At 51.0% G+C, this 10,671-nt stretch overlaps 1 protein-coding gene across 1 annotated transcript; it reads left to right on the plus strand.

Annotated features, from left to right (window-relative positions):
- The first annotated feature begins 4,258 nt into the window (after positions 1–4,258).
- On the plus strand, positions 4,259–10,607 carry LOC311445669 (antigen-presenting glycoprotein CD1d-like). The gene is made up of 6 exons (XM_084538033.1): positions 4,259–4,464; positions 5,612–5,869; positions 9,543–9,824; positions 9,908–10,192; positions 10,330–10,426; positions 10,511–10,607. Exons 1-6 carry the CDS (start codon positions 4,407–4,409, stop codon positions 10,515–10,517), a joined length of 987 nt encoding a protein of 328 aa, XP_084394159.1. The 5' UTR covers positions 4,259–4,406; the 3' UTR covers positions 10,518–10,607.
- The last annotated feature ends 64 nt before the right edge of the window (positions 10,608–10,671 follow it).

Raw genomic sequence — 10,671 nt, forward strand, 5'->3', positions numbered from 1 at the left:
GAGTCATCCAAGAGCCCAGTGATCACCCAGCAAATCTGAGGTGAAAAGTCAAATCCAAAGGTGTTTTGGTCAGTCAAGCCAAAAGGGACAGGATTAGTGTCAGGAATGAGGAAGTATGAGACTTGCTGCTGACTTAGCTGCAATATACGTGCTGTGTAGCTCAGATGGGTGTCAAGGGCAAGATTCACAGTTACAAGCATCTCCCAAGTGAAGGTAGAAGGATGACTAAGGCTTCTTACCTTTCTTCATGACAGCTGTTATTAGCTAGGTAGCCTTGAGCTAAGCTAAAAAGGTGGAATTGTGTTCTAGGCCCTGTTATATGTGGCTTGTTGTTTTGTTTTGTTTTGTTTTCCTACTTTGGTGAATATACTCAAACTGCAATATAATCTCAGCTAAATAGTCTCTCAACTCAAGTCATTGTAGCTTAACTGCAATGAAGAATTGTACCGTACATACATGGCAAGATTTATGCATCAGGGGAAGAAAGGAGGAGGGCTGCAGGGGTGATGCCTGCAGAAGATCAGGAAGTGCCCTGTCCTGTTAATGGCTGGTTCCACTTAGCTTGCCTCTTCCTAGCCGGAGTTTATGGCACTTCTGTGACCCTATATTTAGGAATGGGTAGTAAATACCTGGAAAAAGGAACAGCAAAGCCAGAGCAGTGGGAGGTGCTCCACAGCAGAGCAAATACACCCCAAAGGGATTGTGGACCATGACTAAGCCCATGCCACAGAAAGAACTTTCCCAAAGGGCCTGTGGTCTGTTTAGGGCCTATTCTGGAGCAAAGAAAGTAAGTAAGAAAGAAGAAGCAGAAGAAGAAAAGAATAAAGAACAAAGAGTGGCATAAAAAATTAAACAAACAAACAAACAACAACACAAAAAACATAGTGCACTGAGCCCAACCTTCCATGCTGCCATCATCTTCCCAGAAGAAATGACTGTAACCTGTGGTGACAGCAGATACTGGGAAGCAAGAGGAGATGTGTTAGGAGTGAAGCTTGGCCTGGGAAAGGGAGAGGAGAGGTGTTCTCCCTAAATATTGAAATATTTGTCTTCTTTGTTTCTCAGATTACAAACCAGTAATAATGTTTATCTTAATTGTCACTAAATTAAATTAAATTTCCCATGCCACATCTGTTCTGCCTGCAACAAGAATAGAGATTTTCCAGCCCTGCAGTATATTAACAGCTCAAAAGAAGACAGTGGACCCAAACACTTGCTGTATTTATATGTTTTTGACCTGATGAATCAAATAGACACATTCTTGAAGAAGTGTGAACTACTTTGGTTATGGAAAGCAGGAGGAAAGCCCTCTAGCTCTTAAATAGTAACCTAAGCCTGGATAGAAACAATCTCCCAAGGCTTACCTAGTCTCAGTTAGTATTCCTTCAAGGAATCCCTTCAGCTGAAGTCAGTTAAAACATCCTGGAGTTGTGCTATCTCCAGAGGTATGTAGATACTGCATAAGTATGCAGTATCCTGGAGTATCCTGCAAGGTATCAGCTCAACAGTTACAACAGAAGACAGTGGAATTAATTTGCTGACCAAAAGAAAGTGAAAACAGCAAGGAGAAAGAAATTGTGACCTCTTCTACAGCTAGTACTAAGATAATGTAAGCAAGCAAAGAAAACATGAGAACAGGTACACTGAATGGAGATGAGGGAGAGCTAAAGCAAAACTTCTGGTCCAGTGCACTAGTGAGAGACATTTGGAGAAAATGCAGAAGGCCTTGAACAAACCATGAGCAAAGGCACATATGTGCCAACTGCCCTATCAGATACCCAGCAATAAGTGACCTCAAAATAACCTGCATGAGCCCCGGGCTTGCTCCTGCCATACCAGCTACTCAGCTACCAGTGACCAGCACTGACAAGAGGGGGAAGCTGTGAGGACCAATGGTCACCTTGATAGAACTGTACAGACAAATGTCTCACTGCCCCTTCCCTCACTGGCCACCCAATGGCTGGCCTTTCCCATCCAACCAGCTGAGCTCTCATCCGATCCTGATGCCAGGATGAATGGGAATGTCCAATTTGCATGGTGTCCCCTGGGAGATGCCAAGGTGAGCTGCAGAAAAAGTGGAGTTGTGAGAGCCATGTCTGGTCCCACCACACCACCACAGCATCCCCACTTCTCTGTGGAGCAGCTCCAGGGAAAGGAAGTCTCCCTGTGTCTGTCTCAGCATCTCGGGGTTCCAGGGCTCAGACTGCAGTGTTCCTGGATGGGCCTTCTTCACCTCCCCACCACAGCTGGGGGCACCCATGATAGAGGGACCCCTGGTGCTGGTTGTGCTTGGAGGGCTAACTGGACACACTGCATCAGGATAGGGAATGGACACCCTGGCCCTACTTGTGCTTGGACGTTATCAGAGTGCTCTATCTCCAGCTTCCCTTTAGCTGTGGTTTCAGTTCTGCCTTCAACCCCAGTGTGGTCCTCCCCACCCACCACGAAAGCAGAAGAGAAACTGCAGTGTAAGGGGACCTGCTAGGGGGCAGCTGGGGAGGATCAGTGAGTGGGTAGTGCACATTGTGGAGGTAATGTTGGGCCTAGGTAATTTGTCATCCCTACACCCAGCACCCACCAGGTGCTGTGAAACACTGACTGAAGACCTGGTGCCCAAACCTGAGCAGAAACACTCTGCCACCCCTTCCTGGTGCTGCCCCCATCCTGTCATTGTTCTCCCTGGGCCTGGCAACTCTGCTGAACTGTGACTGAATGCTGGTGGCAATGGAGAGATGGAGTGGAGAGGGGGGGTGGCTCCTGTCATTTCCATTCCCAAACCCTGGTGGCAGCTGGGGAGGGGGAGCAGGTTTCCCTGCCAAAGATGGTGGGAAGGGAAGGGGAGCACCAGGTTGCAGCCCAGCCCCAAGCCCTCTCCTGGTGGGTGTTTAGGGGAGAGTCAGAGCTCCACAGCACTGTGGGGTGCAGGGAAGCAGAGAGGTGGCCTGACTGACTATGGCATGGAAGGAGAATCCCTGGAAATGGCGTGTACTCATTTCCTGCAGCTTCCTGGCAATGGGAGCTGTGGTACATGCATTGGAGCTAATGGGTCATGGCCAAAGGTGCCCCATCCCCATCCCAGCTCTGGGATCCTGCCCAGCTGAGTACTGCCACTCCAGAGGCCCTATGATAGCGGGGAATGGTCTTCCCATGGACCTGCATAGCGCTTTGTCATCAGCTGGCTCAGCCACAATGGGGGTGGGGGCTGTCTCTGCTTGGGGTGCTGGAGACCTGCACCTCACAGAGGAGCTCCTGGAGGATCCCTTTCCTCCAGCCTGCATCTGTCCCAAACCCAACAGCTGTTGGGCAGCCTGGAGATGCTTGTGACCTCTTCCCTGGGCAGCCCAGGGTCAAGCAGGTAGCATGGAAGGTAGCCCTTGTCTTTGCATTCAGAGGGTGCAGGGTACCCCATAGCAGCTCTTTCCTAGTACAGGGCCAGGAGGTTGGAAGTTGTTATTCTCTTGGGACTGAATACCAAAGGTGTCACCACCTCTATTGGAGCTAACGTAGCCCACAGTAATGGAGATGGGGTGCCATGAGTAAGGAGAGGGAGACACAAGGACAAGGTTTGAGGCCTCACACATGTGTTTTATCACAGCATCATTTTCTGGGATGTCATTTCCCTGCCTATTAACCCTCTTCTACCTGAGCAGGTTGACCCCAGTCTGTTGCAGCACCTTTTTCCAGCAAAAGTGACTAAGGGCTTGCAGGATGTACTGGGGCTCCCCAGAGAACACCCTGGTCACCTGCTGCCCGTCGTGCCCTGCTGCCCCTTGCACTCTGTGTGGCTCTTGTGGCTCTCAAGTGTCTTCCCCCTTGCAGTGTCCCCACAGGAAAATCCCCAGTACATGGCAGAGACTCTATGTCATGGCACCAGGAGGAGTAGTCTGTTTCCTGGACAGCAGCCAACCTCTTCTGGCATGTCTGAAGAAGCAATTTCCACCTCCACCACCTACTCTGGCACATTTATGACCAATGTTGGACCCCTGAAGAAAGGTAGTGAAAAACTGGTGCGACCGTGTTGAATGGGTTCGGGACAGGGATAGCCACAAAACAGGGAAAGATGAAGGGATTTAGGGCTGTTTGGCTGTAGAGGGAGAAGAGAGAGGGAAGGACCCAAGTGACATCTCCAACCTCCGACACAGGAAGATGTGGGTTAACCCACTGAATTTCCTCCACTACTCACAGCCCTGGGCCAGCCTTCCACCACATCCTCCTGAATGACTGTAGTGTGCCAGGAACACCCCAAAACCGCAGTGCAGACCCCATTGGCTGCTGATGCCACCAGCAATGCTGGAACTGCCCAGGCAGAACAGCAACAGAAAGAAGTGTGCAGCTGTGGCTCCTGCAGCCCTTTTCGCCTCGTGCTGCACCCGCTTCTGAATACTTGGGGCTTCACCACTGGCAGCATGCAGTTCCCTTGCCTTCTTCTCTTCATCCTTCCTGGGATGTGGGCAGACCCAGAGGGTAAGTGGCACACTCCTATCTGCTCCGTTCTCTCTACTGTGGGTCTGTACAGGGGTGGCAGGGGGTGAGGCCCAGGGAGATGAAGGTGCATGGGGAGATTATACCCGTCACTTACGTGCAGCATCCAAAGGTGCCCTATCTCTGCCCACCCCCTCTGCTCCCATGTCCAGCTCTGGGCTCACTGCCCTGCACCATCCTGACCAGACCACTGCTGATAGCTCCAGCACAAGGGCCAAGGACTCCCAGGCAGGCTTGGGGTGATGGAGTGTCCCCAAACGTGCCTTTTTCCTCCTGGCCATTCATGGGCGCACGTGGAAGGGTATCTTTTCCCCTCGTGGCTCAACAGTCCTGCACTGGGCTCTAACTGCTTAAGCAGGTCCTGGGCACTGCCCTGAGCATGTGGGATCATTTCTTTTGCCATTGAAAGGTTGCTGGATCCTTTGCATGCTTCTGCTATGGTTAAAGCTTTCTTTTGCAGCCACAAGGAGCCTCCAGCTTTGTTCCAGCCTGCATTTTCCATGCTGAGATCAGGTACTCATTGCACTCCAGGCAGGGGGGCTCTTACTGCCCCAATCCAGGCTTTACTTTGTGCCATTAGTTCTCAGGGTTTCATTCAGCATGACAGGAGTCACTGTGTGAGTGTTGGACTTGCTCTCCTGCCTCCTGTCACGATCCAGTTTCCCATGAGTGCTGCCCAGCAGCCCCCCACCACCACAAACCTAGGCAAAATTCTCCTCCCCCACTTCCCCCTTGAGAAGATTTCCTGCACTGTGAGCAGGTCTCTGCCGGACCTGGGTCCCCATGTGAACTGGTGGAACTGTTGTTCCCAGCCACAGACAAGAGCACCCCTGCTGTCCCCTCCACACAGCCAAGTGATAGCTCTCAGGTGGTCACATCAGGGTGGTGAAGGGGTAAAAAGGGAATTAGAGAAGAAGCCGAGAGAGAGGCTCATCAAGGCAGTGGAAGGAAATTGCAAATTAGTGAAAGCAGCTAGACAAGGGGATTTCCCCTGCCCTGCCCACCTTCCCCATCTCACTCTGCCCATCCCTGAGGACCCTGTGGGCCACTCCTCCTCCTGGGGCCTCCTGCCCTTCTCCTTCACCCTCGTGCTAATCAGCACAACCTTCTCTCCTCTGTCACCCCACAGGCTCTCAGAAACTCCACCTATTCCATAGCTGTACCTTCTACAATAGCAACTCGGTGGAACTTTCAGGCTGGGCCACCCTGGAGGACATCGTCTTTGCTGCCCTGCAGAACTACACCCGGGAAATCATTTACCTCCAACCATGGGTCTTCTCAGCCCTGCCCGCAGACGAGTGGGAAAACCTGCAAAATATGTTCAGGATCTATTTGTACAACTACATTCTGATACTGCAGAACAAAGCTAGGCTGTACCAGATTCCCTGTGAGTACTGGGTGATCCTCCTTTTCTTACTTAAATGGCAGGGGAGGTACCGTGATTAGGCAGTGGTTTTCCCAGGGTGAGGCTCATCCCCTGCACTTTGGGTGTGCTAATCACTGGGATTTCCACAAATGAGGGAAACTCGATTGCATAATTTCTGGTAGTGGAGGAATGAGTTCACACTCTCTGCCCCCTAGCAGTGCTGCAGGGTTGAGGCAGAGTGGCTCAAAAGCTGTGCAGAGGAAAAGGGTCTGGGGGTGATGATTGATGCTCACCTCAACATGAGCCGGCAGTGTACCCAGGTGGCCAAGAACAGCATCCTGGCTTGTATAAGGAATAGCGTAGCCAGCAGGACCAGGGGGGTGATCGTCCCTTTGTACTCTGCTTTGGGGAGGCCGCACCACAAGTGCTGTGTTCAGTTCTGGGCCCTTTCACAACAACAAAGCCATCGAGGCACTGGAGAGTGTCCAGAGAAGGGCTACAAAGCTGGTGAAGGGCCTGGAACACAAGTCATATGGGAACTGGGATTATTTAGTGTGGAGAAGAAGAGGCTCAGGGGAGAGCTTATTGCTCTCTACAACTGCTGAAAAGGAAGGTTTTTGGAGCTGGGGGTGGGCCTCTTCTCACAGGTAACTAGCGATAGGACCAGAGGTCATGGCCTCAAGTTGCTCCAGGGGAGGGTCAGTTGGGAAACGAGGAGACATTTCTTCTCGGAAAGAGCAGTCAGGCATTGGAGACGGGTTGCCCAGGGTAGTGGTGGAGTCACCATCGCTGGGGTTGCTAAAGAAAAGCCTGGATGTTGTACTTAGGGATATGATTTAGTGGATAATATTGGTGGTTGGGGGATGGATGGACCAGATGATCTTGGAGGTCTTTTCCAATCTTAATGATTCTGTGATTCTATGATTCTGTAAGTTTGCTGATGTTATAAATGAGGTCTCAATTCAATCTGAATTTTGTAATATTTATAAAACAAATATTTCTAAAAGGTATAAAAGGCAAGTAAACAGCACTGTGTGTGCGTGGAGTCTACGCTCCACCAACACGCACACACGAACATCAAACATTCTATATATACAGAACATTGCTTTACATACGAAACACAAGTATGCCTATACATACGTACAATCAGGAAAGCTAACAAACAATCCTTTAAGTTCCATGACATAACAGTCTCCATTTTCCATTCCTTTTCTTGATTACAAACAAGTCGCCATTTTCCACTCCTTTTGAACAATAAGTCCTGCTTTAAGTTGTCAAGCAATTCGGCCTTCAAGGCCTTATGTGTCCCGTTCTTCCCGGATCAAAGAAAAGCATATCCATTTCCTTGTGAAGGCCAAGAGGCCTGGGTCAAGAGGCACGTCCAGGTCAGCAGGGGGCGAAACAGCAAAGGCCTGAGATGGCTGTAGCAGCAGAGGGGCCGATGGCGTAGCAGTCGGATCAGTAAAGGAGCCCGCAGCTCCCTCACTGTCTGGCAAGCCACACCTTTGTGATTGTGGCTCCACAGGGCTCTTTAAGGCCTCAGAGACTGCTTGCCAGGTGCCGAGCAATCCTGTTATAAATTAGACCACACAATTTACTGGTCTATTGAAATTATTTTATTAATCAAGTAAGCAGACACAAGCAAAACAGTGCTGGGCGGCTGGGGAGTCTCTGCTCCGCAACAGCACACACCTTCCCTTTTCAGTGTTGCTGTTTTATAGCAGTTGAATTCCAGCTTATCAGGACTTGTTGAACTGGCTGAGGCTGCGCAGTCTATTGTTGAGAGGGGGGTCGTTGTTCCTCTGCTTCGTGTTCAGGTGGGGGAAGTGAAGCGGCAAAAAGGATGTCTTGTGGTAAGGAGTTTTACAGAGTCTGGTTTTACTCAAGGATGTTCACCCAACACCCTCTCCTGGTATCTGCTTAATCTTCCCCCTTTATCAAGGCCATTCAATTGTACAACCTTATCTCCTCAGCATATTCTCCAAATTCCCCCACTAATTTATCACACTGGTATCTGCTTAATCTTCCCCCTTTATCAAGGCCATTCAATTGTACAACCTTATCTCCTCAGCAGATTCTTCAAATTCCTCAAAGACAATGAACAACCCCCCCACACTAATTTATCACAATCCCACTGCAACCTTGTCATTTTCAGTTGCAGTCCCACACCTTGACATTAATTTGGTCCCATGTTTCAGGATCATAAACTGTCCGATTGTTAACAAGGAGAATGAGCTGTAAGGTTACCAGGACAGTCTTTGTTCCTAAGGACGTATGATTCCCCATAATGCGCAACTGCTTACCAGTGAGGGGCAGTTGTGTGCGCGGGTCCGCTTCTCTCAGCTTGAGCTTCTCTCCAGCTCCAGTGCGCCTGTTTCCAGCGACTTTCTGCATGAGCTCCTCTGAGCGATTTGCTGAATCTGGCCGAACCTATCTTCATGAGGCGATCAATGTGCCTGTTCCCGTCCTGGTCTCCGTTCCGCTAGCCTGTTCCTTTTCATTCCTTCTTTCTGCTTCTTTTTGATGACATAACTTCATTACATCATGTTGCCTTTTTCTTCTTGAGGGCAGGCTCCCCTCTTATACCCTTCACCCCAGAGCAGTTCTTTTCAAAACAACTTTTCATTGGTCCAACAACTTTGAATGTAACAACAACAGCAAACACCCAGAAACTTCCATGCCTTAACGGCTGGAGAACAAGAAGCCAGCTGGAGAACAAGAAACTGGAGACTGCATGGAGTCTCCTGAATCACCCTTCTTTGTTCCCTCTAAACTCTTTTATATTCCTGATGGCCTCGTCGTTAAGAGTCTAATGTTATCTCAACCATGGGGCTTTTCAACCCCCATGGCCACATTCCCAAATCTCCCCCTTCTTTATTAATATCAACCATTTTCTCGACACGAATTACCACTCCATATGTAACGCTGAGGACAGGCACAAAGCTGTGAGTAGGAGCTCAGAGCCGCTGTCAGTCGCTTCCCTAATCAAGGGCTAGCAGGAGAGCAGGAGATAGGCCCTGTCTTGGGGCAATGAGCCCCCTGAACCACCTGTCCTGCACCAGGATGTCCTGGTCCCTAACATAACCTTTAGAATCAGAGAATCAAAGAATCAGAAAATCCACAGTGGAAGTGGTAGTTGGAAGGCATCCACAAGCATCACTGAGTCCATCTTTGGCTGTGTCTCCACTTATGCCCTTATGCCAGGCCGCATATTCTTCTCTGGTCACCCCAAATCCCACCAGCGAAGTCCTCCAAGGCTGTGGAGTATAAGTTCAACCCTCTCTGTTCTCCTTTGTGGGATGGGAAACAGAGCAAGTGCCTGGCTCTGCACGCCATTCCAATGCTGGTGTCCTATGGGCAGGGTGCAAGGCAAAGTGGCACCACCCCTGTTAACACAGCCACACGCCTGCACCCCATGTCCTGTCATGCTCCCAAGGTGGTGGTTCCCCCTTTGCTGTGCTCCTGACCCAGCTGCAGGAACAAGTGGCTTGAGGAGAATGGGCTCCAGGGCTCACAGGCAGGTTTCTCATTCAGAGCAGTTACACCCAGCACAATGAGCAGTGACATGCGGGAATAATTTGGGGTGCAGAGGGAAGGGGGAAAGGCCTGTGCCCAAAGAAGTGAATGCTGAACTGCCATTTCAAGCTCTGGCTCCAGCTCAAGATGCACTCCTGATACCCACCCCCTCCTCCAGACCCTTTTGTGTTGCAGTGCAAGACCGGCTGTGAGCTGTACCCCAACAGCTCCTACACAAAATTCTACCATCTTGCCTACAATGCTCACAACTTCCTCAGCTTTGATGTGGACAGCAGCCACTGGAAGAGGTGGCAGGAGAGTGAGCTGGCAGTGCATATTGAGCAGGAGTTCAACAGCTTAACGGACTTTTCCGCAACACTGCAACACCTCCTCAACATCACCTGCATTGACCACATGAAGAGATTCATTGAATATGGCAGGGCGGCTCTGGAGAGACAAGGTGAGAACACCCAGACCCCAGTATGGCCCACTTCAAAGCTTCTCCACTGGGGCTCCCCTTACTCCTTCACTCTTGCCCCCCAGAGCCACCTGTGGCCACTGTCTTTGCCCACAAGCGCGACCCAGCTCAGCTCCTGCTAGTCTGTCGTGTCACTGGCTTCTACCCGCGACCCATCAGTGTGGCCTGGTTGCGGGATGGCCAGGAGGTGCCGCCGGGCCCAGGACTCAACACCAGCACCATCCTGCCCAATGCTGACCTCACCTACCAGCTCCGCAGCACCCTCGTCGTGGCCCCCGGCGATGGGCACACTTATGCTTGCCGCGTGCGCCACTGCAGCCTGGGCACCCGCAGCCTCCTCATCCCCTGGGGTAAGTACCACCCACAGTGATGGGGTGTAGGCAGTGACCCAGAGCCCAGTACAGGAGACGGTGAGCCCAGCTCCAACAGCAACTCTGGCCGTGGCCATCTGTGCACTTGCAGCCCCACTGTCTCTTTTCTCCTTCAGGCAGCTCCAAGGTGGCCCTTGGCATTGGTGTTGCTGTTGTGGTGCTGCTCACTGTGGCTGCGGCCTTCATTGGGACCGTCTGGTACTACAGGCACAGGTGAGATCTCCTTGCCAGCCATGCTGCTTGGGGAAGGGGTTGAGAACTCTCAACTGGCCCTGCTCACTGCCATCTCTCCTGCAGGCGCTGAGAGCGTGGGATGCACCAGCCCCAGGGATATTCAGAGGCCATGCCAATCCCCTCAACTTCCTGGTAATAAACTGCTATTTTAAACCCTCGAGCCTGCAGTATCCCACTATGTGCTGTGACAAATACCAAGGAACACTTGGCACCACACAGCTCTG

This window comes from Aythya ferina (assembly GCF_964211825.1).
Source record: "Aythya ferina genome assembly, chromosome: 16".
Lineage (NCBI taxonomy): Eukaryota > Metazoa > Chordata > Aves > Anseriformes > Anatidae > Aythya > Aythya ferina.